A 27,615-nucleotide genomic window follows, 5' to 3' on the forward strand; every position below is an offset into this window, starting at 1 on the left:
GTCAGTCTGCCTCTGCCTCTTGAGTTTTCTGTGTGGAAGTTTAAAAGAAGAACATGGAGATTCAGTTGCACAGCTGAGAAGAAACAGTGGCCCCATGAATATTTATTAGGGGTATCCTGGAAACATGATGTGTTTGCAGCCTTTGAAGACCATCACTGAATATCACTAGTCTAGACAATTATAGCAACACACTAATATAATTCCTAAAACAGGAGCAAAACAAGAATGCAATGTCATCTTACAAAAATGAATGCTACTGAATTAAACAGAGTTAAATAGAACAACTTTTTCCTTTTCTATCAATGATCCTTACATATTCTACTTGAATGCATAGAAATAAAAATGAAACTTACGAAAATAAATATCTGAAAGTGATTTTTTTAATTAGATTTTGAAAATTAAGCATTCCAAATAAATAGAAGACAAAAATACATATAATATACAATAAGCAATAAACAATACTATTCAAATTTATAGCCTACATCATGGAAAAAGAGAAGTTAACTGAAGGTACAAATATAAACCAGAAACATTTAAAACCAACCTCACATTTGGAGTATATAATTACAAGAACCATTCATAATCCCCCTACCTTTCTCCCCTAGAAAATTATTTAGGCAATTTATCAACCAGAAATTGCTTCAATTGTGGAGGATCAAAGAAAGGATAAATTAGGTCTTACCTGATCATTTTCTTTCCATTATTCCAGAACCTGTGAGACAGTTGTGTCCATCAACCAGGAGGTAGAGATAGAGAACTGAAAACTGAGCTGAGACATATCTCTCTTGGCATCTAGTTCAGATCCTCAGTATTTACGTAGACAAGCAGTAAGGAGACACTCAGAATAAACACAACAACCTTAAACAACTCGCTAACCTAACCAGATGAGCAAACGTGTTCCTCTCTCATCTCTGAACAACTTGTAGAGAACAGCAGATATGAAGAACCATGCAAGGTGACGGTCATGATTTGACCCATTACTTCACACTGACTAAACATCTCAGAAACCTCAGGCAGCATCTGGAATAGTGGAAAAGAAAATTATCCGGTAAGACCTAATTTCTCCTTTCATTATAGGTCCTTGTGACTCTGGGCAAGTCACTTAACCCTCCATTGGCCCAGGTACAAATAAGTACCTGTATACAATATGTAAGCCGCATTGAGCCTGCCATGAGTGGGAAAGCGCGGGGTACAAATGTAACAAAAATAAAAAAATTTAAAATTATGTAGCTTCCCTCTATTCCAGAACCAGTGGAATGTTCAAAAGCAATCCCTAAAGTGAGTGGAATTCTGGCGCCACCGCCCTGAGGACCAAAGCCCCACAACTGGCTTCTGAGCACACCACAATGTTCACCATGTAGTGCTTGGCAAAGGTATGCAGCATTGATCATGTCACCACCTGCTGGAGACAGTAAGGTAGTCTCCGCCCAGAATGTCATTATACGCCACGCAGAATGAGCCCACAAGGCCAGAGGAGCCTGCTTCCTCTCAAGCAAATAAGCTAACACGATAGTCTCCTTCAGCCATCTAGCAATTGTGGGTTTGGAAGCCATGAGGTTTACCAAAAAGCACAGTCTATCCAATTTGTGAAACTCATTTGTGATTTCCAGATATCTAATGAGGACTCTATGCACATCAAGAAGCTTCAAGGAAGAATACTGAGCCTCTTTGTCCTCTCTATGAAAGGATGGAAGTTCCACAGAATGGTTGACGTGAAATGCTGATACCCTTTTTGGAAGAAAGGAAGGAACTGTGCGCAGGGAGATCCCTTTCTCCTAAAAGTGATAAAAGGGATCCTCGACAAGAGAGCCTGAAGCTCCGAAATCCTATGTGCATTGTCTTTAGTGTTAAGATCTTCAAGTACAACTTCTGGAGTGGCTCAAAAAGAGGCTTCTGAAGATAATGCCTCTGAATCACTTCATGGTGCGACCGCACCTTGAGTAGTGCATTCAGTTCTGGTCGCCGTATCTCAAATAAGATATAGCGGAATTAGAAATGGTTCAAAGAAGAGCAACCAAAATGATAAAGGGGATGGAACTCCTTCATATGAGAAAAGGCTAAAGAAGACGGATGAGGGGAGATATGATTGAGGTCTACAAAACCCTGAGTGATGTAGTAGAAGTAAACTGATTTTTTACTCATTCCAAAAGTACAAAGACTAGGGGACACTCAAGGAAGTTACATGGAAATACTCTTAAAATAAATAGGAGGAAATATTTTTTCACTCAATGAATAGTTAAGCTCTGGAATTCTTTGCTGGAGGATGTGGTAACAGCGGTTAGTGTATCTGGGTTTAAAAAAAAGGTTAGGACAAGTTCCTGGAGGAAAAGTCCATAGTCTGCTATTGAGACAGACATGGGGAAGCAACTGCTTGCCCTGGGATTTGTAGTTACATCAAAAAGTTTCAAAACCCTATGGAAACTGAGAAAGATTAGAGACTACTTTCCCAGACAACCATTCTGCCTTATAGTACAATCGCTGCTACTACCCCGACTGGACTACTGCAATGCGGCATATGTAGGATGCAAAGAAAACATACTAAAATCGTTGCAAACCATTCAGAACACAGCAAGACTGATTTTCAAAAAATCTAAATATAAAAGAGTAACTCCACTACTTGTAATGCTACACTGGCTCCCAATCAAGGCCAGACTATTTTTCAAAGCAAGCACACTCAATTTGAAAATACTGTTCGGCACGTCACCCAACTACATGCTAGACCTGACTGAACTGTCACCAAGAAATGCAAGTGCAGAAACCAGAGGATACTTACTCCTCCACTTACCCAATTGCAGAAACATAACTTAGAAATCCATCTAGATGGCTGGATTTAGCTACCTGGGTTCTAAATGGTGGAACTCAATTCCCAAGGCCACAAGAAGCATCACAAACTACCTTCAGTTCAGAAAAGAACTGAAGACCTACCTTTTCAAGAAATACTATGGTTAACTAAAAATGATACTGTCAGTCTACACTACTTTGTAACTGTAATGCATCACTATAATCTTTCTTAATCCGATAACTGTAAGCCACATTGAACCGAAACTTGTTTTTGGATAATCATGGGATATATGAATGAATGAATGAAAAAATAAAGAGATTCCTGTATAGGCCGCATATGAGCTCTTGCCCATGGCGCCCTTCCATCGCCACCATCACTGACCCCAGAACCTGGACGTAGTTCCAGACCCTGGGCCTGCTGACTGAGAAGATGAATCTGTTAAACCAGCTTCGACCTCCTGCACTCCATGAGAAAGATCCTCTCCCGTGCTGTGTCAAATAGATCGCCCAGATACTACAGCTTCTGCGAAGGAGTTAGACTGCTCTTCTTGAAATTGATCACCCAACCCAACGACTGCAGAAGACAGACAACTCTTGCATTATTGTGAAGCTCTAGAGGCATTGGGCACTCTAGCTGACTGAGAGGAGGACTTCCTGCCCTCACGAAAAGAAGACGTGTGCCCGAAAGTGGGACTTCTGACCATATTGCAGACTATCAGGCCGATACGGTCTGCTGTCTCGAAATCGAGATCAAGAGCCCCCCTGAAGACTGATGACAAGAGGCTTTCGGCTTATCCTCCGGCAGCAGCTGTGGCTTAGTTGCCCCAGTTCTTTTACCAAGTTACTGAAATCTTCTCCAAACAGCCACTTCCCCTGAAAAGGCAGTTTAACTAGATGTAAGGTTGACGCTGCTTACGATACCCAATGAAGCAACCAGAGTTGACGACGTGCCATTGAAAGCCAAAGATGTACTGCGGGCTGCAACATGTCATAAGTAGCATCTGCCAAGTAGGCCAATTCCGCTTCCAGCTAGATGTCATGGCGCCCGTCTTGTGTTGCCAACTGCTGACGCCATGAATGAGCTGCACACTGTAGCTTGAAGGCCCAAAGAGGTCACTTCAAAGGCTTGTTTCAGTGAGCCTTCTAGCTTTCTGTCTTGTAGGTCTTTTAGGGCAATACTCCCTTCCACCAGCAAGGTGGTCTTCCTAGTCATTGCCGTAACTAGGGAGACCACCCTGGGACGCTGCAATTTATCTTTCTCCTCCACAACTAATGGGTAGAAGCGAGCCATGACTCTTCCCACTCTCAGCCCCATGTCCGATGAGACCCATTCTGCTGTAATCAGGACCTCTACGCCCCCTCATGATCGTCAATGGAACTCCTGATGCCAAAGAAGGCTCTCAATACAAAGCACTGCCAGTGCCTCAGAAATACGAGTACTGAGCTAATCTCTTTATGAAACAACCTCAGCACTTTCAGATTATTGCCCTCCTCAAGAGAGAGCTTTTCTAACAGCTCCTTCAACAATGGCTCCTCTGAATAGACTAAGGTCACATCAGATGAGGAAGAAGCAGAGAGAGCCTCATCTGCTCACTCCTGAAGGTCTAAACGAGATCTCTTAGGAGCCCGGCGGGGGGGGGGGGGGGGGGGGGGGGGGGGAGAGAAATTGAATAACCTTGCAGTAACTCTGACTGTCCTTGCTTCAGTAAACAGGCCTGGTGTAAGAAAAATAAACTCTGGAAAAAACAAAGATCTCGATGCAGCTGAATGCTCTGTCAGGCCCTGAGGCTGTAAAATGGCAGCTATGCTCTGCGCATGATCAGAGGGTGCTCCTCACTGCCAGTTGGCCCCGACAAAATGGTGCCTGCTCCCGTGCTCTCCTGCATCAAACTGTGCAACAGCCCTGACAGACAGCCTGAAGACCCTGGCATAATTGAATACTGCACCAAATTCGAAGATGTGCTGTCGCTGACCATTTCCTCTGCATCCCGCAGAATTCCCAGCTTGCACGCACTGCAATGCCTTGAGGACGGCCAGCAGGTCCCACAGTGGGAACACCTCTTAACTGCCTCTGCGGGAGTTGCCATTCACTCCAACTGTTGCAAGTGCAGCACAACATGTCCCAAGCAATGAGTCAGGATCCCTTCCCTGCACCAAGAAGAGCTTGCAGCCTTTCAAGTGGTTCTAAGGCAAACTTTACTCGGACTTACCACTGCCGGCTGCTTCCACCAAGCTCAGTTTCCACAAGTCTTACCACAGATGAGAACGGATCAGGACTGATACTCTCTCCCACACTCTCCAGCAAACCTTTTTCCTTCTTGTTTTTTTTTTTTTAAAGGTGGTTGTGCTGGAAAAGGAGAGCTCCATAGGAAACAGGGGACAGGTAAAGGGAGGGAAGAAGTAAATTTGCAGGACACCAGATCTGAAGTCCTCCAGATATGAATCTGCAGACTCAAGCTACCACCAAACCTCAACTGGGGGCCAGTTGACCAACTGGACCAGGACCAAATTGCTCAGAACCAGAGGCTGGAAAGTGTGTCCATCCACCTGCTGGAGACAGAAAAAACTGAGGAGCTGGACTGGATGTCTTAGCTCAGTTTTCAGCTCTCTATCTCCACCTGCTGGTTGATGGACCCAAATATCCCACAGGTTCTGGAATAGTGGAAAGCTATATAATGGAATATACTCTTTCCCCTGCCAAGTTATGAAGCGCTTGTATGGGAACCTTAAGAAAAAGGTATTCCCCCACGTGCAAGTATGTTGGAATGTAACTCAAGAAAATTTCCTTCTCAATTGAGTGGTTTGAGCCACATCAGGGAAAACATACATTCTCTGACCACAAAACAAGTAACTCTTCAACAGTTAGCTTAACTTTCTCATTGGAAGTGGTCACTAGGACAGTAGACTTGAACTTTCTAAGAAATTTTCAGATCCAAGCTCTCTCCCTGAAGGGTATCAAAAGTCTTTTCATTCATATTTTCTACCCAAAAATCATGAGGAAACAAAACAATAATATCTTTAAATCATCTGCTTTAGAGTTAGATAATACCTCCTTGAAATATTTAGGCAACAAAATTACTTGAGAAAACAATCTAGTTTGTGGAAAATTCAACAAATAAGGTTTCTGGATCTCTGGGAATTTTCAAGTCTCTCAATTCAAAGATGAATCGAGAGACTGTCCTCAATGCAATTTTTTGTTTTCTGGTAATCTTTTATCCAATAAAACATAATTCCCTCTGTTTACTAAGCAGCGGCTTAGTAAACAGGAGGGAATGTTTGTCCACCTCCTCTAATTTAGCAGTGGCTCCCTGAGAAAAGCTACGTAACTGACAGATGGTAGCCCTAATCAAAGGATTCAGTTCTGGAAACTACAGTACATATATCTTTCAAAGTGATATTCTGATCAGGACCCAAATCCTTAACAAATAAGTCCATATCAGGAAATAAAGCTGGATTTGAAAGTGGAACCAGACTTTTCTCTCCAGATATGGGTGCATAAACAGAAGTTGTACCCATCTTCACTCATACAATCTCTTTTGTGGATGGACCAATGTTCAAGGAGGAATAGGTCTAAGGAGGAGAAGTTCTTTTGGTGGAACTTAAGGAGGCATGGTCCTGAGATGACACTGTCCACCCAGGTTTTGCTACAGATGACACATTTACTCGTTAGACCATGAACAGGTGTACTTGCAGTAAAAGTATTTTTTTTATCTTTGCTTTGTTCTTCCCCATTATAAGAAAGAGTAAAAAGACGATATAGCATTCACTCATAGTGATTATTCCAATATCTCCAAGATACAACCATCAGATTAAAAAAAAACACACACACATCTTGAGTCCCCAAATTAACATGGCTTCTTTCTGCACATAGCAAATAAGCCCCACTGAAAATAATGGGGTTTGGGTTAAACAATGGGATCAACTTTGTTTTGGAATAATAGTTCTTTTTATCTCCTCAGAGACCCAAAAACCCCAGAAAGAGAAAGCCTCCCACCCCCCACCCAGTGACCAAAACACCAAACAGGACTGGCACAGGCTTAACACTGCTACCATCTGCTGAGACTGAGAACAGACTGGTTTTCAGGGGACTGCACAGCTCACTTACACCATAATTCAGTGGTTCTCAGTCTCCATCTGCTGGTAGGAGTGCATAACCCATCCGTGACAGTCTAGAGAGACGATATGGAAAGGGCAGTTAAAGTGATTTGCCTGAGGTCAAAAGAACATCAGTGGAAAAAGCAGGATTTGAATCCTGGCTTTCCCAGATCTCAGCCAACAGCTTTACCCAACTAAGTTACTCTTCTACAGAGGCAGAATTATATCTGGTAGCGAGCTTAAAAACTCCAAGTCTCTGTTAAGTCTTTTGGGGACAGTTCCAAAGCATTTGACCATTTTAGCTTCAAAATGTCTTGCGTTCCTTGATTGTCCTATATTTACCTTCAAAAATCCTGATCGTAACTTACTTCATTAAGGCAGTGGGTATGGCTCCAAATAAATAAATAAATAAATAAAATGTTCCCCCACAAAAGTGTTAACCTTGCTCTTCTTTATGATATATAATTTTGTGTCTAAGATTACTCTGGTTTTCAACTTGGAAGTTTTTCCAGTCCCCCTGGTCATTGGTGCTCGGAGGGCAGGGGGGACTGTATTGGGGAGGAGTGCGGGAGGGTGCCGCGGTCAGCCCCAGGGTGGGTAAGGGTGCCGCGGATGGGCAGGGCTCAGGTCGGGTGAGCCCCACGCCCAGCCCCATCACTAGCCCCACAGCGGCCACCGTGGCACATATCAGAGCCACGTGCTTGCCCCGCATGCAGTAGCGTTTGGTCTTCCACCCGTCGTTGGGGTCCATCGCCAGCCTTTCCAGTCCTCTTTGCAAACTCTTCTCAGGATCTGAAGTATAAAAAGTAGCCGAAACCAAGTAAATTGCGATAAAAGGTATATCCCAGGCTTTTTAGAAGTAAACGCCTTAGATTTGTGTATCTGTTTCTTTCTGGAGAGTTTTGCCTCTTTCTCGTTCAGATGTATGGCTTGAAATTGCAGCCTGCCCCGCTGCGGTGCGAGAGGACAGTACTAGACTCTCGGCTGGCAAAAGAGGGTTGGCGATGTTCTCTTTGCTCCTTTATAAATGCCGCATCTTCATTCCTCCCACTGCCTTTCGGTGCGGAGTTAAACATAAATTGGCGGTGCAGTGTTATCAGTAGTGGTCACATGCTAAGACTCCGTCAGTAACTTTGAGATGGAGTGGACCACACAAAGAAAGGGGTAACAACTAAACTCTTTCATCATCTGCCTGTCCTTTGGTGCAGTGGCGTCTTTAGACAGAAATATTTGGGTTGGCACCAGGGGTAAGCCAGGTATGGGTGTCAATTTCGCACATCATACCTTTCTCCCCCCCCCCCACACACACACTCTTAAGTTAGCATGATAACTGATAACGTCATTCAACAAATCCTTCTGTATGGGAGTGTTCTGTATTCTCTACAGAATTAGTCAAAATCTTTATATAAACCCTGAAGGTTCACAACCTTCATGTTCCCCAACAATGGCGTTATCCTTCTTAGAACATGTCATACAGAAAATATTCAAATAGTGATTATCATCTCATGAACAGCACAAGCTCCTTCCACTCCTCTTTGTTTAAAGCAGACCAGTTTTAGTTTGTGTGGTGACTCTATAGGATGCGGAGACCACTAGTCCTGAGCATTTTTATTCAGAAACCCCGCAAAAGACACTCAAAACATATACAGGAAAAACTTACCAAAATATATCACAGCCCTGACCCAGCTGTGAAAAGACAGAACATCAGCAACTCTGCTACTGGGAAACTGGAAAATGCTGGACTGTTACACAGTCCTGCACAGACACTACATTTTAGCAGAATCCTTCACCCTCTTTCCTTCCCATTCCAAGTGCAATATGTCCCCCCTTCCCTTCTATCCATATACAGCATGTCCCCGTCTTCCTTCCCTTGTATTAATGTGCAGCATGTTCCCCTCTCCCATCCGTATGCAGCATGTCCCCTCCTCTCCCCTTCTATCCACGGGCAGCTTGTCCTCTCTCCTCTCCCTTCGTGCAAGTGCAGTTTCTTCCCCTCCCCTAAGGGTCTGTCATCACCACCTTACCTCACTGTCGTCCCTTCCTCCTCATAGGCCCTAAATGAGTTTATTCTGTTGGGCAGACTGGATGGACCGTACAGGTCTTTATCTGCCGTCATTTACTATGTTACTATGTTATTTATTTGTATTTAGCTCAAGCCAATTTACATTCAGTTAAACTAGATATTTCTCTGTCCCCAGAGGGCTTACAACCTAATTTTATACTTGAGGCAATGGCGAGTTAAGTGATTTGCCCAAGGTCACAAAGAGGGGCAGTGAGCTTTGAACTTCGGCTCTCCTACTTCTCAGTCCACTGCTCTAACCACTAGGCTACTCCTCCACTCAGCTTCTAGCCTGTTTCAATAATGTATTTTTTATTTATTTATTTATTTGTAGCATTGTATCCCACATTTCCCCACCAATTTGCAGGCTCCATGTGGCTTACATTTGCCATAATGGCGGTTGCCATTTCCGGGTAACAGAATTACAAATGGTATTGCATTTAGGTGCATACATACATGGTAACATACATGGAACATGATATATATGGAACAGATCATGGAATATATATTTATCATGTGCATACATACATGGTAAGGAAGAATTACATTATGGTATTGCATGAAGGTTTACTATAAATTGGAGAGACCCTATTCGACGTAAGGTTTAAAGTGGTAGTGCTTGATCAATAATAGAAAGGGTTTAAGCAGTCATGCGATAAAAGGTCAGATTTGTATAGATCGTGTATAATGTATAATGTCATTATTTAGTATTTAAGATGGATGTTAAATATATATGCTACAGAGAATGAGCATACTATAGTTGTCAAATGCAGCTTCTAGATCAATGGTGCTGCTTTTGAATAAAGTAGTTGTACAGGCTCTTGGACTGCTCAACTCTAAGATCTCATGCTTTTCTATTACCATGACATGGAAACTGTTAAATAGTAACAAATGTCAGCAGATAAGTAAATGTGCCCTATATGTCCTGCCCAGATATGCCCATGCACTTTGCCAATATGTAGACTTTGTTGGATCACCAGTTATCTCTCCTTTCCTCGCCATTACCAGTCCTCTGTATCTGTTCCACAAGTACTTCAATTTTCAGGGCTGGCATTAGTTGGTGCAACCAGGGCCCCAAGCCTGCCTCAGTTTAAAGGAGAGATGAACTTGGGGCCCCACCTCCCATATTTCTGTCATGGGTTTTGTCAGTTTTGCCATTACTCTGGGAATTTCGACCACTAGGTTATTCTGCGCAGCACTCACCTGCTCAATAAGAAGGGCATTTCCTCACAATTCTTCTGAGCCTTCCTCTAAACTTCATAGGACTTTGTGCCATGCATATAAAATGAGGAAGAAACCTTTAAACTTAAAATGACTTTTTGCCAGTTCTGAAAACTGAACGTTTTAAGGTCTAAACAGGGAAAGTTATGGCAACGTCACACTATTTATGGAGTTATTTGTTATTCCTGCACTTATATTCAGCAAATATGGATTTAACTGAAAAAAAGCACTTAGTTTATGATTTTAAAAAGACTTCAAACCTCCACCATAGCCATAATGAGGTAATCCATCAGTCTGCATGTTAGGGGCAGAATTCAACAAACAGAAACAGGATATTTCTCATCAGAGTGAATAAGTGCACAAAATCATTTAAAATGGTACTCAGCCAGAAAGCAAGCAACACACAGTGCAATCAAAACAAGGCTGTACGGCTGATTCAAACAGTTTCTTGAGGTGTGTATACAAAAGAAGCGAGCTGCTCACAGCACAACTACCAACAAACCCAGCCAAGAGAAAACACTAGAAGCAGATAATGGATTCCTGAATATGGCAAATTGCTCTGGTTTCCAAGGTATAAAAACTAAACAGGAATGGCAAATAATTGAATGGAGAGGTTAATTTGTACATCCTTTGCGTGCCAGGCACAGAGTGGCCAAAAGACTAGTGTTGCCTATGTCTGGGGTTTTAGCGATGTAAGTGCCAGGATATTAAATAATCAGCCGTACAGCATGATGGCAGCATTCACACATCTTCCTTCAAGGCTCTGCTGCCACTCGAAGGATTTATGGAACACTGCAATAGCCCAAACCATCCTTTCCTTCACTTTAGTAGAAATACAAAGGCCATAAAAGATAGGCTGAACAGGGAATTCTGTTCCAGTGCAGCAGAGACAGTTGGCAGACACCACCAAACACGGTATTCAAAAGTCAGCATCAAGTGTAAAAACGTGGTCTGTTGTTCGTGCCATGACTGCAAAGCGCTGGTACTCGGAAACTCTTTTCTCAAAAAAATTGGTTTTCCCTTCCAGTGAAATATTCTCCATGAAATCAAAGGGATTTTCCACCTGAAACACCTGAAAGAGAAATTCAAATAAAAAGGCATCTTGAAATTTTGTTTTAAACTCAACTTATCTTTTATAAGTGGCTCTAGGACTCGGAAGTAACATATTTACTAAATGACAGTACTTTCTATGGGAGGGAAGAAAGCATCATCATGTAATACATATTGTTCCCTTTAGCTCAGACTGTGTACCAGAACAAATGCACTTATCCGATGATGCCAGCTGCCAAGGCCACTATTGCTATTAAATAACACAGTTTTAAAAGATATTTCAATGCATTATTTTGGCAGTTCAATGTGGTCACTGGCTTTAATGTTTCATTTTCTAAATGTTGGTGCATGTTGCTCTTTAGGCTACAATGACCTAGCACACTTGGAAAAAAAATGAATTAAAAAATCCAGGTCAGTGGATTGTTTCTTGGGGCAAATGGTCATACAATCTCGCACAAGGCAGGCAGTGCAGGATGATACACCCAGCATAACTCAAGGTCCCAAGGAGCACTTTTACTAAGCTGTGAAAGCATCTACGTGCGCCCAACGTGTGCCAAAATGGAGCTACCGCGCGGCTACCATGTGGCTCTTGCGGTAATTTCATTTTTGGCATGCGTCCGATACATGTGGCCAAAAAATCATTTTTATTTTCTGCTGTGCGTATCGGACACACGCCAAGTGGCATTTAGCAAGCGTAGGTCATTACCGCCCGGTTACTGCGTGAGACTTTACTGTCTCAGACCCAAAATGGACGAGCAGCAATTTTCATTTTGCCACATGTCCATTTTCGGCAAAATTTTTAAAAAGCCTTTTTTACAGGTGCGCTGAAAAATGGTTCTGCACGCACCCAAAACCCGAGCCTACACTACTGCTGGCCATTTTTCAGCGCATCTTAGTAAAAGGACCCCCAAGTGTGTGTATGTGGATAGGCTGAACACACACAAACCACAGGAGCTGTGCTTGACCACAGTATTCTGGACTAAAGATGAAAGGCAGAGCCAACATTTAGACCTCTAGTAGTAGCAGAAGGCGGACACACTTCTTAACCCAGCTTATTTCCTCAGCACTGCTCGGATCTAAAAATCACCGGGGTCCTGACTCAGTATCATTACTGGAGATGCCAGAATAGGGTGGTGAACAGCAAGAGAATAGAAAGAAGATGTGAGAGGAGGAGGAGAGAATTGTGGTTTTCACTGCACTTCATCCCACCCTCAGGGTAGCAGGTGTTTCAGGAACAGGAATAACTACGGCTAACTATTACCTATGTTGGAACTGCTATGGAAAGACTCTTGAAGAGCAGGAAGGCTTTAGCCAGGGACCACAGCTGCTAACCTTAGGCACAGAAGAGTCAATGATACAGAGTAGCCATAGACTTGTACTGCTTCTGTCTGAAGTTTTTCCTGTTCAAAATTGGCCTGGTGCCAAAAGAATCAGCCTTGCAGCATGATGGAAAAACTCACAAAGCTTCCCTCAAGACTCTGCAGTATCCTAATCACTCTTTATTTAGGACTACAAAATTGATAAACAAAATGTAAAAACAATTTAGCAAAGATACTTACCTGTAGCTGGTGTTCTCCGAGGACAGCAGGCCGCTTATTGTCACATGTGGGTGACATCATCCAATGGAGCCCCAGTGTTGACGCTGAATCACTAGCACTAAAGAAAGTTCTAGTAGCGTCCCACCGTGCATGCAATGGTACCTTCCCGCCTGACACTCCAGCACAGGTCCCTCAGTCAGGTGAAAAGCATAAAGAGTACAATGAAAAACAACTTCTAGGGGAGGTGGGAGGGTATGTGAAAATACTTACCAGTAGTGGCTGCTGTCCTCGGTGATCACCAGCTACAGGTATCTTTGCTTTCTCCGAGGACAAGCAGGCCGCATTATTAACACATGTGGAAATTCATAGCTACCAGGCTCACCAAAAACAAGGAAGAGTCTCGAAACATTGAGACAATCTCCAACTTGAAACTATATATATACTAGATGTAGGTGCAGCCTGGAACAAAAGAAAACAGGGACTAGGAGGGTAGAGTTGGATTCTAAACACCGAACAAATTCTACAGAACTGCCTGTCCAAACCAACTGTAGCGTCAGGTGTTCTGATCCAAACAGTAGTGGGATGTGAATGTATGGACTGAAGACCACGTTGCAGCCTTACAAATCTCTATGAAGGCTGATCTCATGTGGGCTACCGATGCCGCCATGGCTCTGACACTTTGAGCAGAGACATGTCCCTCAAAAGTCAGCCCAGCTTGGGCATAAGCAAAGAAGATACAGTCTGCTATCCAATTTGAAAGTGCGTGTTTGCCGATGGCCATCCCCATTCTGTTGGGGTCAAAAAGAAACGAAAAGCTGAGTGGACTGTCTATGGGCTTTCATCAGCTCCAGATAAAAGGCTAAGGCTCACTTGCAGTCTAAAGTATGTAGTACACTTTCGCTAGGATGGGCATGAGGTCTGGGGAAATATGTTGAAAGAACAATTGACTGATTAATATGGAACTCTGACACAACCTTAGGAAGGAACTTGGGGTGTAAGTAATATGGAACTCTGACACAACCTTAGGAAGGAACTTGGGGTGTATGCGGAGGACTACTCTGTTGTAATGAAATGTAATAAATAGTGGATGAGCTACTAGGGCTTGGAACTCAATGCAAGCTGAAATGACCATCGGCAGAAACACAACGGATGAGGGGAGATGTGATTGAAGGCTAAAAAATCCTGAGTGGTGTAGAATGAGTAGAAGTAAATCGATTTTGTTACTCGTTCCAAAAGTACAAAAGACTAGGGGACACTCAAGGAAGTTACATGGAAATACTTTTAAAATAGGAGGAAGTATTTTTTTCACTCAATGAATAGTTGAGCTCTGGAACTCTTTGCCGAAGGATGTGGCAACAGCAGTGAGCATATCTGGGTTTAAAGAGGTTTGGACAAATTCTTGGAGGAAAAGTCCATAGTCTGCTATTGAGACAGACATGGGAAGCAACTGCTTGCCCTGGGATTTGTAGTATACAGTGTTGCCATGATTTGGGTTCTGCCAGGTATTTGTGACCTGGATTGGCCACGGTTTGGAAAACAGGATACTGGGCTAGATGGACCAGGTCTGACCCAGTATGGCTACTCTTATGTTCTTATGTAAGCTTCCAGGTCAAAAACTTCAGATGGCAGGTATCCAGAGGCTCAAAAGGAGCTTTCATCAGCTGGGTGAGGAAGATCCCACGACACAGCCGGAGGTTTTGTCGGGGGCTTGTCAACAACAAACCTCTAATGAAGCGAACAATTAAAGGCTGTACAGACATGGACTCACCTCCTATACACTGATGATAAACACTAATTGCACTAAGATGAACCCTTACAGAGTTGGTTTTCAAACCAGACTCACAGAGGTGCAGGAAGTACTCAAGCAGTTTTTGTGTAGGCAGGAATAGAATCCCTGCCCCTCCTCTCCTGATGGTACGGGTTCGACCACCTGGGCCTGCAGAAAGATGGAGATTTCCTGTACAAGTAGTTGCTTTTGCTGAAAGTTGATGTAAGACACTCTCAGTGGGCAATTTGGAGGTCACCGACACCAATTTTGAGTGTACCTGAGATGGACTATTTGAAGCACCCACTGGTCAGATGTTATAAGGGGCCATCGGTGGTGGTAAAACGTGAGACTCCCTCTGACTGGTAGGTCATCAGGAGCAGATACTCCTTGTGCAGCTATATGCTCTCCTGTGCTCGGCTTTGACTGGGGAGGCGACTTGGATATCTGGGGACAGGGCTGATGAGGCCTGGGATGGGGGCCCCGAGTCACCTGAATGGACCAAGCAGAAGGCTGGAACCTACACTTTTGAGAGTAGTAGGCCCTGCGACTCTGCCCAGTCGAAAATCTTCTTATTGAAGAAGTTGCAGAAGGAGGTTGACGAGAGAGTGTGGATAGTATCAGTGTGCTTTTTAATGAGGCCAGTGACCTCTTCCACTTTCTTTCCAAATAAGTTGTCCCCTCAGCAGGGAACGTCCGCCAACCTCTTCTGAACAGCCTGTTTCAGTTCAGAGACATGCAGCCATGAGACTATGTGCATCCCCACACCCATTCCACAGAGTCTGGACCCAATATGTGTCATAAGTACCCCTGGCCAAATAATGTCATCACTCCATCTGATTATTGGCCAACTGGCAAAGCTCGGCGGCCTGCTCCACAGATTTGTAGCCGCATTTCCACCAGACTAAGTGTACCATTAACTAGAGACTCCAGGTAAAGGCTCGTGTAGATCTGGTAGGTCTGGATACGGGCAACAAGCATTGAGGCCTGAAAAGGTTTTCTCCCAAACGAGTCTTAAGGTTCTCACCTCGGGGGCACCGAGGCATTAGAACGACAGTTCCTAACTCATTTGAGAGTGGATTTGACAACCAAAGAGTGATAAGGCAAATGGACCTCTTGGATCTGGGAGCCTTCTGGACATGATACTGCGTATCCACCTTCTTGGGTGCTACCTACCCTGAGAGAGATTTCCAATTCTCATCAGTGCATCCTTAAGGTTAGGGAGCAATGGTACAGTGACCCCTTCCTTAGGAAGAGACTTATAGTCCAAAACAGATAACATCTCTGCCCTGGGCTTCTCCTCCGTCTCCAACCTAAATGGGATGGCTGCAGCCATCTCCCTGACAAAACCAATGAAAGAGTGCACCTCTGGAGGCGATTTCTGTCTCTACAGAGAGGAAGGCCAAAAAATTGTTCAAAAGCATATGGTTCAGAACAAGGTATCTTTCAAAAGATATCACCAAAACAGGGAACATAAGGTAACCTGATAGCGAGGTTGCTATAGATACCGGTGAGTCTTTAAATAAAAAGCAGGCAAAAAATTGCAAATTATCACAGTCAACTGCTGAGCAAGATGTAAATAGTAACAACAAACACAGTTTGAAGTATCTATATGCGAATGCCAGAAGCCTAAGAAATAAGATGAGAGAGTTAGAATATATTGCACTAAATGAAAAATTAGATATAATAGGCATCTCTGAGACCTGGCGGAAGGAGGATAACCAGTGGGACACTGTCATATAAGGGTACAAATTATATCGTAATGATAGGGTGGATCGAATTGGTAGAAGGGTAGCATTGTATGTTAAGGAGGGCCTTGAATCAAATAGATTGAAAATTCTGCAGGTCACAAAACACATCTTACAATCCCTATGGATTGAAATTCCACGTGAAAAGGGGAAAAGGATGGTGATAGGAATGTACTACTGGCCAAGATGAACAGACAGATGTAGAAATGTTATCAGAAATTAGGGAGGCTAACAAGCTGGGCAACACAATAATAATGGATGATTTCAATTACCCTGATATTGATTGGGTAAATGTAACATCAGGGCATGCTAGGAAAGTAAAATCCCTTGACGAAATCAAGGACTGCTTTATGGAGCAACTGGTACAGGAGCTGACAAGAGGAGGAAAATTTCTAGACCTAGTCCTTAGTGGAGCGCATGATGTGGTGCAGAAGGTAATGGTGATGGGGCCGCTTGATAAGAGTAATCATAATATGATCAGATTTGATATAAGCTCTGGAGTAAGTACACACAGGACATCTAATACAATAGCATTTAACATTCAAAAAGGAGACTTTGATAAAATGAGAACGGTATAAAAAGGAGGACCAGCTGCAAAGGTAAAAAATTTACATCAGGCATGGATGCTGTTCAAAAATACCATCCTGGAAGCCCAGGCCAGTTATATTCTATGTATTAAAATAGGAGGAAAGAAGGCGAAGCCACAGTCAGTATGCTTAAAAAGTAAGGTGAAGGAAGCTATTAGAGTTAAAAGAAAATCCTTCAGAAAATGGAAGGATCCGACTGAAAATAAGAAACAGCATAAGGAATGGCAAGTCAAATGCAAAGCGCTGATAAGGAAGGCAAAGAGGGATTTTGAAAGAAAGATTGCGTTGGAGGCAAAAACATGTAGTAAAATTTTTTTTAGGTATATTGAAAGCAAGAAGCCGGCAAAAGAATCGGTTGGACCACAAGATGACGGAGGGGTAAAAGGGGCAATCAGGGAAGATAAAGCCGTAGCGGAGAGATTAAATGAATTCTTTGCTTCGGTCTTCACTGAGGAAGATTTGGGAGAGATACCAGAAATGGTGCTCAAAGTTGACGAGTCAGAGAAACTGAATGAAATCTCTATAAACCTGGAAGATATAATGATGCAATTTGACAAATTGAAGAGTTGCAAATCGCCTGGACCGGATGATAATCATCCCAGAGTCCTGATAGAATTGAAAAATGAACTTGCATAACTATTGTTAGTAATATGTGATTTATCTTTAAAATCAATCATGGTAGTGGAAGATTGGAGGGTGGCCAATGTAACACCAATTTTTAAGAAAGGTTCCCATCCTGAGGTGATCCAGGAAATTATAGACCGGTGAGCCTGACATCTGTTCCGGGCAAAATGGTAGAGACTATTACAAAGAACAATGTTTGTTCACCCCTTCAAAGAAATGTAATAGATTGGTGAGGCAAGATTTCCCTTCACTAAATCCATTTTGGCTTTGTCTCAATAATCCATGCTTTTGAATATGCTCTGTAATTCTGTTCTTAATAATAGTCTCTACCATTTTGCCCCACACTGACGTCAGGCTCACCGGTCTATAATTTCCAAGATCCCCTCTGGAACCTTTTTAAAATATCAGCGTTACATGGGCTACCCTCCAATCTTCCGGTACCACACTCGATTTTAAAGATAAATTACATATTACTAACAAAAGTTCCGCCAGTTCATTTTTCTGTTCTATCAGTACTCTGGGATGAATACCATCCAGTCCAGGAGATTTGCTACTCTTCAATTTGTCAAATTGCCCCATTACATCCTCTAGGTTTATAGAGATTTCATTCAGTTTCTCCGACTCATCAGCACTGAATACCATTTCTGGCACCGGTATCTCTCCCAAACCTTCCTCAGTGAAGACCGAAGCAAAGAATTTACTTAATCTCTCCGCTACGGCTTTGTCTTCCCCGATTGTCTCTTTTACCCCTCAGTCATCTTGCGGTCCAACCCATTCTTTTGCTGGCTTCTTGCTTTCAATATACCTAAAAAAATTTCTACTATGTGTTTTTGTCTCCAACACAATCTTTTTTTCAAAGTCCCTCTTTGCCTTCCTTATCAGTGCTTTGCATTTGACTTGACATTCCTCATGATGTTTCTCATTATTTTCAGTCGGTTCCTTCTTCCATTTTCTGAAGGAATTTCTTTTAGCGCTAAGTAGAGGAGTGTGGTAGCCGTGTTAGTCCACTCTGTTAATCCACACTGGACCATCAATACTCACCAGAAACTATTACAAAATTAATCAAATTCATTTTAACTCACAACTACTTCCACTTTAACAATGATATCTATCTGCAAATAATGGGCACTGCGATGGGCACCAGGACAGCACCCCAATATGCCAACCTTTTTATGGCTGAGCTGGAAGAGACATTTCTGAATACACACCAGACCAAACCTCTAAAATACTACCGGTACATCGATGACATTTTTATGATTTGGATGGAGGGTGAAGAAACTCTGAAACAATTTTATTCTGCATTCAATACATACCATCCTACAATCAGATTCAAAATTGACTACTCCCCAGAAAAAGTCAATTTTTTGGACACCACGGTCTCAATCAGTGATGGCTGTATACAAACATCTATATACAAGAAACCCACAGACAGATGTAGCTACCTCCACAACTCCAGCTTCCATCCTTCACATACAAAAAGATCCATCATTTACAGCCAAGCCACAAGATACCACCGTATCTGCTCTGACCCAGGGGACAGAGACAGACACCTTAAAACCCTGACTGAATCCTTCAAACAGAAGGGCTACAACCCCAAAAAAATCTCCAAGAATATTGCCTCCTCCCTCAAAACACCCAGGGAGAATCTGCTACAGTACAAAAAGAAAAAATCCACAGACAGAATCCCACTTGTAGTGACATACAATCCAGAGCTGGAAAAACTGAGGAAAATCATAAGAGATCTACAACCTATACTCCAGGAGGATGAATTACTGAAAGAGATATTCCCATCCCCACCAGTACTGGCCTTCCGATAGCCACCCAATTTAAAACACAAGCTAATCAGAAGTAAACTTCCTTCACAGACTGAAAAGGAACAGAAGGGCACACTTCCCTGTAATTTATCCATTTGCAAACTATGCCAAAATATTTCACAGGACCCCAAAGTCATCCACAAAGGAAAGATATTCAACATAAAAGGATCTTTCACTTGCTCATCTTCCAATGTGGTATATATCATTCAGAGTAAAAAATGTAACGAAGGATGCTATATTGGAGAAACAGGCCAGATGCTTAAGACAAGATTCAATTTACATAGACATCATATGAACAATACTGGTGCCAGCAGGGTTCCCACGCCTGTTGGTCAACATTTTACAGGACCAGGACACTGTACCAGTGATTTCACAGTGAGAATCCTCAAAGGTAACTTTAAAACCATACAAGAACGTAAGACCTTTGAAGTCAGAATGATTGAATATTTTAACACCCAACAGAAAGGACTTAACAAGGATCTGGGGTTCCTAGCCCATTATAAACCATAAAGCTGTATGTCTCTGTTGATCACCCTCCCCTCACCTATCCACACCCACCCTGTTAGAATATCAATGATATGCTTTGATGTCCCCATGCATACTTCCTACCCACCCCCCTCCTCCCACCCTGTCAGACTGTCATAGTAATGCTTGAATGTTTTCACTTATATACACTGTCAGCTAGCACATTTGCTTATTTCCGATCTGAGGAAGAAGGGCAACCTTTGAAAGCTAATCAAGAAATGTATTAAGTTATGTCCAATAAAAAAGGTATCATCTTATTTTCTTTTCCATGTTTTATTTTGTTTGATTTCTATTGATAAATTTTAGCTCTAATAGCTTCCTTCACCTCACTTTTTAACCATGCCGGCTGTCGTTTGGTCTTCCTCCCTCCTTTTTTTAATACACGGAATATATTTGGCCTGGGCTTCCAGGATGGTATTTTTGAACAGCATCCACGCTTCATGTAAATTTTTGACCCTCGCAGCCGCTCCTCTAAGTGTTTTTTTCACCGTTCTTCTAATTTTATCATAGTCTCCTTTTTGAAAGTTAAATGCTAATGTATTGGATTTCGTGTTAATACTTACTCCAAAGCTAATATCAAATCTGATCATATTATGATCACTGTTATCAAGTTGCCCCATCACCATTACCTCCTGCACCAGATCATGCGCTCCAATAAGGAATAGGTCTAGAACGTTTTCCACCTCTTGTCGGCTCCTGTACCAAGCTACTCCATAAAGCAGTCCTCTATTTCATCAAGGAATTTTACCTCCCTAGCATGCCCTAATGTTACACTTTACCCAATTGAAATCGTCCATTATTATTGTGCTCCCCAGTTTGTTAGCCTCCCTAATTTCTGATAACATTTCTACATCCGTCTCTTCATCCTGGCCAGGCCGACGGTAGTACACTCCTATCACTATCCTTTTCCCCTTTACACGTGGAATTTCAATCCATACGGATTCCAAGATGTGTTTTGTCTCCTGCAGAATTTTCAATCTGTTTGATTCAATGCTACGCCTCCACCAATTTGATCCACCCTATCACTATGATATAATTTGTACCCCGTTATGACAGTGTCCCACTGGTTATCCTCCTTCCACCGGGTCTCACAGATGCCTATTATATCTAATTTTTCATTTAGTGCAATATATTCTAACTCTCCCATCTTATTTAAGGATACCTGATCTACTATGGTCCCCTTTGCAACCTCACTATCAGGATACCCTATCTTCCCTGTTTTGGTGATATCTTTGAAAGATACCTTATCCCGAACCATACGTTTTTGAGCGATTGTTGGCCTTCCCCCAGTTTCTAGTATAAAAGCTGCTCTATCTCCTTTTTAAATGCCGATGCCAGCAGCCTGGTCCCACCCTGGTTAAGGTGGAGCCCATCCTTTCGGAATAGGCTGCCCCTTCCCCAGAATGTTGCCCAGTTCCTAACAAATCTAAAACCCTCCTCCCTGCACCATCATCTCATCCACACATTGACACTTCGGAGCTCTGCCTGTCTCTTGGGCCCTGCGCATGGAACAGGTAGCACTTCAGAAAATGCTAGAGGTTCTGGATTTAAGCTTTCTACCTAAGAGCCTAAATTTGGCTTCCAGAACCAGCCGGCTCCTTCCCAGCACTACCAATGATGATATGCTGAAACCCTCTGCTTAGTGTGCAGCGGTGGCGGCTAAGATAGCAAATTTAATGTTAGGCATTATTAGGAAAGGAATGGAAAACAAAAATGAACATGTTATAATGCCTTTGTACTCCATGGTGCGACAACACCTCAAATAATGTGTGCAATTCTGGTCATTGCTTCTCAAAAAAGATATAGTGGAATTAGAAAAGGTACAGAGAAGGGGTGATGAAAATGATAAAGAGGATGGGATGACTTCCCTATGAGGAAAGATTAAAGCGGCGAGGGCTCTTCAGCTTGGAGAAAAGATGGCTGAGGGGAGATACGATAGAGGTCTATAAAAAAAACAAGTTGAGTGGAATGGGTAGAAATGAATCGCTTGTTTACTCTTTCCAAAAATACTAGGACTATGGGGCACTCAATGAAGCTACAAAAAATAGTACATTTAAAACAAATCGGAGAAAATATTTCATCATTCAATGTGTAATTAAACTCTGGAATTCGTTGCCAAAGAATGTGGTAAAAGCAGTTAGCTTAGCATGGTTTAAAAAAAGGTTTGGCTAAATTCCTAAAAGAAAAGTCCGTAAGCCATTAATAAGATGGACTTGGAGAAAATCCACTGCTTATTTCTAGGATTAGCAGCATAAATTGTTTTGTACTGTTTGGGGATCTTGCCAGGTACTTGTAACCTGAATTGGCCACTGTTGGAAACAGTATGCTGGGCTTGATGGACCTTCAGTCTGTCCCAGTATGGCAACACTTATGTACTTATGCAAGAGATCAGATGGTACTCCATATGACTCCTCCTCCAAGAAGTAATGTGGATCTGTATCCGATTCCCATGAGCAGTCCCAGTCAGACCTCTTTCGCTTGAGGATCAAGAGACTGGGTCTGCACCAGTCTCAATCAAGTGGAATTACATCTACGCTACGAGAGGACTCCAGGGAAGCTTCCTCCCCCGATGTAAGAGTGGGTACTGCCTGCTCAGGCCTTTGTTCTGGTACCCTGCGAGGTACCGGTGTTGATGATCTGAGCATCGGCATCGGTGGAGCCTTCAGAGAGGGCCTGGGGCTGAGAGCACAAGCACCCTCGGTGCCAAAGTGGAAGCACCCTACAGCTCTTCTCGGAGCGTGCTCTGGAATCACGCAAGGGCGGGCATCGGCTAAGGCATGGGAGCCAGGGCAGAGGCAGCCTATGAAGTTATTGGTGCAGAACTGATGACGGGGACCTGGCCGCTCGATGATTAGTGCACCGGTACCTCTTCCAAGGAGGGGGGGGGGCTCTCCTCTCGATGCCGTCGCTTCTCAGGTATCGGAGAGTCCAATGCCCCAGTGTTCCTGACATTTTGCAACGAGGTGGACCAATGCTTATGCTTTGGGCTTTCCCCGATGCATAGAGCCTCGAACCCCTGGTGTCAACAACGCTGAATCCGAGGGTCCGATGCTGACCAGTTCCGGGGCCTGTAAACAGCGCCTGGTGTCAAGCAGGTGGAGACCCACTTGATGCAGGTGCACTTCCAGTGGTTACCAGTGTCAGAGCAGCCATGAAGGTTGATGCCATCATTGCCGAAGACTACAATCCAGCCTTCGAAGAGCCGAAAAGCTTCTCCTGTTGAGCCAATTGCACTCTTTGTGTCCTGAATGGGTCCCTGAGTGAAATAACATAGTGACATTTAGCGCACCACTTAAAGTCACCGGGAGACTTCTGGGACATCAAAAAAAGCATTTTGGCTAAATTAAACTCAATCTTGAGCAACTATAAAATGGAAGCGCTCAAACTGAGGTCGGGGCTGCGGCTTAATCATGCAGCCACTCGTGAAAAATAAAGGAAACCAAAAAAAGACAAAAAAATGGAGAAAAATATGAGGAAGGGAAAACAGAAGAAATACATTTAAAAAATATGATTAGCCGCAAGGGAAGGCACTCGCGAAAAATACTTTTGAAAAGCACAGCATAAGGTGAAGACTACTACGCGAACATGTCCTCTCAGCTCTGCAAAAAAAAAAAAAAAAAAAAAAAAAGCAGACTAAGGGACCCGCACTCGAGGGTCGGATGGGCCAATACTAGAACTTTCTTTAGTGCTAGTGATTCAGTGTCCGCACCGGGGCTCCATCGGATGACGTCACCCACATGTGGGATAAATCCCAAGTTTTCCTTTAAGAATGTCCCCATTTGCCTGTTCCTTGTTCCCCATTCCTTTTCATTTACAGACGAAGGAAATAGGGACCATTTTAAAAGGGTCAGATTTTAAGGTTTTAGATAAATAGATAGCTCATACCTTTTCAACGGTAGCACAAGACAATTTGCAATCAGGTACAGTAGATATTTCCTGTCACCAAAGGCTTATAATCTAAGGGGCCCTTTTATTAAAGAGCATTAAGCTCTTAACACACTGTTAGCATAATGTAACTGTGAACTCACCCTGGGCACGATACCTTACCCTACAATACCCTTAGCATACCTCAGGCAAAGCATCGTGTATCTGACAGAGTTAAAGCACAGACATTAAACTAGCCTCTCTCATTTATTTCTAAAATAGATGAGGAAAATGTAATCTAATCAAAGTAAATAAACAATTTAAGAAACAAATGACTAAAATGAGTTTAAAATTGAATAAATTTTGCTATTTTTATTTCCAGATGCACATATATATATATTTTTGCACAACTAAAATAATTAACTCATGTTTTGTTTTGTTTTTACAGGTTTTAAACTCTCTAAGAATGGATGCTCCCAACAGTTATTATCAGATACGTATTTGTGTTCATAAGGCAAATAATTTTTAATATAACATACTGCAAAATGTGCACATTGCTGTCTCCAATGATATTCAGTCTTAAAGAATTTGATGCTTTGTGGTTTCTTTCTCTTTTCTCTTCTACAGGTGTTTCAGTACTGAACAGGTAAGTATAGCTCTGATGGTTTTTTTTTATTTTGTTTTATTTATTTACCCAGCGCTGTTCTCTCTCAGTCTCTCCTCCTGTAGTCGCTCCTGGCTTAACTTCGCTGGCCTTCAAGCTTTCTTGTTTAATTCTTCATCTTTCTTGTATCGTTGGGTACCATCTCCACAAACAGGTTCAGGAGTCCGGAACAGATCTGGTATACCTACTGCGCTAATCTTTTAAAAATCAATAAAGGAAAACCCTAGGCTATCTAAATTTTTTCTAAAGTTACTTAGAAAAACAGACCCAAAAATTTGTTCTTACACTTCCCTATCTAGCTTTCCCGGTAAAATAAATTATAATTATGTATCCCTATGCTTTCCTCCCATTAAATTGCTATATTTTAAATATATATATACGAACCCCCACTGACCGGTCCTGTCACCGGAGTTATTAAGCTCAGTGATAGGGATCAACCTTATGACCATTGGACACAAAGGCCTGAGAACGCCTTTAACCAAATAATTCTCAGCTTCTGCAGTGTCAGATGTGACTCAGTAAAAGTTTTCCCTATCTAATAACAAGTCTTCAGACAACTGTGAAGGATGCACTATTAAGTCTCCCTCACAAGATACTGCTTTCAGAATTCACAGCAGCTCCTTCCCTAAATTTAGTTATTTCAAAATGACAGCCATCTGTTAATTTTCCACAGAGCCACATTAAATATTACAAAACCAATCCTTCTCCAGAGCTGTCTCGTTTAGATACCATTCACCCCTACCATCACTTCTACAAAGCCTTGAAGAGACGCAAGTGGGTTTTTTTTTCTTTTCTTTTTTATAAATATCGTCACACTGCAGTCACAATACCAACCCTCTCAGTAAGTTAAACAAACCTCTTGAATTTATTTAAAACAAATTCCTTTACTGCACTGAACAGAAACCCAAACTATATGTCTGCTCAGCTCTCAATTCACCTCCCAACTGCCAACAGACCCCGTTTAGAACCTCATCACACTCTGCCCAGAGCTCGAGCTCTCAGCACGAGCCCCAGTAACTCTACACCTTCCCAAAATGTACATAAAGCCTTCAAACCTTATATTAAACACTTTTTAAGCATGTAAAAATACACAGCTATTTAAAAGTATAAATATTAGTACCTTTTCCCCTCTGAAACCCGAAAATCTCCACTTTTACTTCTGGCACGAGCCTCCTGCTGCTCCGGCACGAGTCAGCAACCGGCTCGTGCCATCAGCTGTTTTCCTCCGTCCTCGTGGCTTCTTCCATGCGCGTGCCACCCAGTCACTCACCCACCAACTCAATTAAATAAAAAAATAAAATAAAAACGTCAGGGAAGGGCACCGGAGCACTTCTCCAAACTTCCCCTCCACTCTGTCCCACGCTGAGTTCCTCCTCTCTTCAGAACCGGCTCTGAAAATTAAAAGAGCCGGTTCCCTTTAAGAACAGAGGCCCTGCGTCTCAAAACGTGCGTCTGACGTCATGACGCGACGTCAGACGCTCACGAATGGCCAATCGGGTCTTCCCCAGTTCCCCTGTATCCTGACTCCTCACTATAGCGCCAACGCGCCAACGCGCCAACAACAACCCGGGCGGACACAGCCCCAACATTCCACTCCAACCCCATCAGCACCAGAAGCCCAGGTACACTAATTTAATTAACCCCTTATGGGTTACAATAAGCAAACAAGTTATTGCAGAAATACATTAAAGTGTTTTGCGGTATTTTTCCTGTTTTGCAAACCCATGAATTACCAATTTTTTTAAAATAATTTTGGAGGGGGTATGTCATGGATAGAGAGTGGGCTTTCCTGTGTTATTCAGCTAACATGTTATGATTAGCACGTGCTAACTGGGTAATGCAAAATTAATGCATGAGAACTTTAGGACCCTTTTAATAAGGTGCATAGGCGCCAACGCGCATTCAACACTCGTCAATTTGGAACTACCACCCGGGTACCACGAGCCCTGGGTGGTAATTCCATTTTTCACGCATGTCCGATATGCGCGGCAGAAAATATTTTTTATTTTCTACCGCGTGATGCTAACCGAGTGCTAATCGGCAGTGTATGCGTACTGATGATTGCCGCCTGGTTAATGTGTGAGACCTTACTGCTAAGTCAATGGGTGGTGGTAAGGTCTCAGGCCCAAAATGGAAGCGCGCCAATTTTTATTTTGCCACATGTCCATTTTCGGCTAAAAAGAAAAAAAAAAGGCCTTTTTTGCACGCTGAAAATGGACTTGTGCATGTCCAATATACGCACCTACAACAGCGCAGGCCATTTTTCAGCGCACCTTAGTAAAAGGACCTCTTAGTGCTCCGAACAGGAGGCAGTAAGGACTCTCGCATTAACCCTATGTAGGTACTGCACACTAATGACATTAGCGCATGACCTGCAATAAAATATATTTTTTAAACTCTCAAAAGTGCTGTGTTAAATCTGGCCTTAGCAAGCAGTAAAATCCCATATTACCATGCATTAAGTCCAGATTCTGATGCAGTTTAGTAAAAGGACCCCTAAGTTTGCACCTGACGTAAAAGAGAGTTAAGAGACTTGCCCCACTATGCTTGTTGGATCCCATTTAAATGAAGACTGAGCTTGAACTATCAGTGGCCATGTGCATCTTATCCCGAGTAATAAGAGAGGGGGTGGGAATAGAGGGGGGAAGGGAGGGTTGAGGATTATGATGTTGTATACATAGCTATGCAAAATGCCTTATTGATGTTTATGTTAAAACTTTCTCAATAAAAATATTGGAAAAAAAAAAAAAGAGACTTGCCCCAGATCACAAGAAACATCAGTGGGAAAAGCAGAATTTGAACTTGGCTTCCCTGGTTCATATCCAATGAAAAAGCAGGAATACGAGAGTGAACCAATAAATATACATTCATTACACCAAAAATATATATCAATCAAAGAACAGAACGGATCTCAATGTTCAGAAACCATAAAACTTTATTAAAAATAACCCAACATGGTCATGTTTCACCTCCCAAGAGGCTGCGTCAGGGGATTTACTTTACACTACTAGGGTCCCTATGGGCATATATACCTAGCAGTGGTTAGCATCTAGCAGCACTAAATCACTCTCAGTTGCTGCACAAATTCTTAATAATCAAAGTTTCAAAAAACAAACAGCTTCTCCTCCTTCAAACACAGTAAATCCCAGCCTCTTGGAAGGCAAAATGTGGCCACGTTGGGTTATTTTTAATTGTTTTATAGTTTCTGAACATTGACTGAGACCCGTTGTCTTCTTTGATTGTTGTGATCTACGGACCTCTATTGCCTCTCCTTTTCTGG

At 42.6% G+C, this 27,615-nt stretch overlaps 1 protein-coding gene across 4 annotated transcripts in view; it reads right to left on the reverse strand.

Annotated features, from left to right (window-relative positions):
* The window catches only part of RRM2B (ribonucleotide reductase regulatory TP53 inducible subunit M2B), a 210,522-nt gene that overhangs the window by 29,854 nt on the left and 153,053 nt on the right, over positions 1–27,615 (reverse strand). For 3 of the 4 annotated variants that reach the window (XM_030217486.1, XM_030217494.1, XM_030217476.1), the window contains one exon: positions 9,507–11,228. In XM_030217486.1, the coding sequence (XP_030073346.1) occupies positions 11,076–11,228 (153 nt within the window). In that variant the 3' untranslated portion in view covers positions 9,507–11,075. Of the gene's footprint in view, positions 1–9,506; positions 11,229–27,615 lie in introns of those variants that run through there. The other variant, XR_003943708.1, reaches the window with a different exon arrangement.

This window comes from Microcaecilia unicolor, chromosome 1 (assembly GCF_901765095.1).
Source record: "Microcaecilia unicolor chromosome 1, aMicUni1.1, whole genome shotgun sequence".
Taxonomy (NCBI): domain Eukaryota; kingdom Metazoa; phylum Chordata; class Amphibia; order Gymnophiona; family Siphonopidae; genus Microcaecilia; species Microcaecilia unicolor.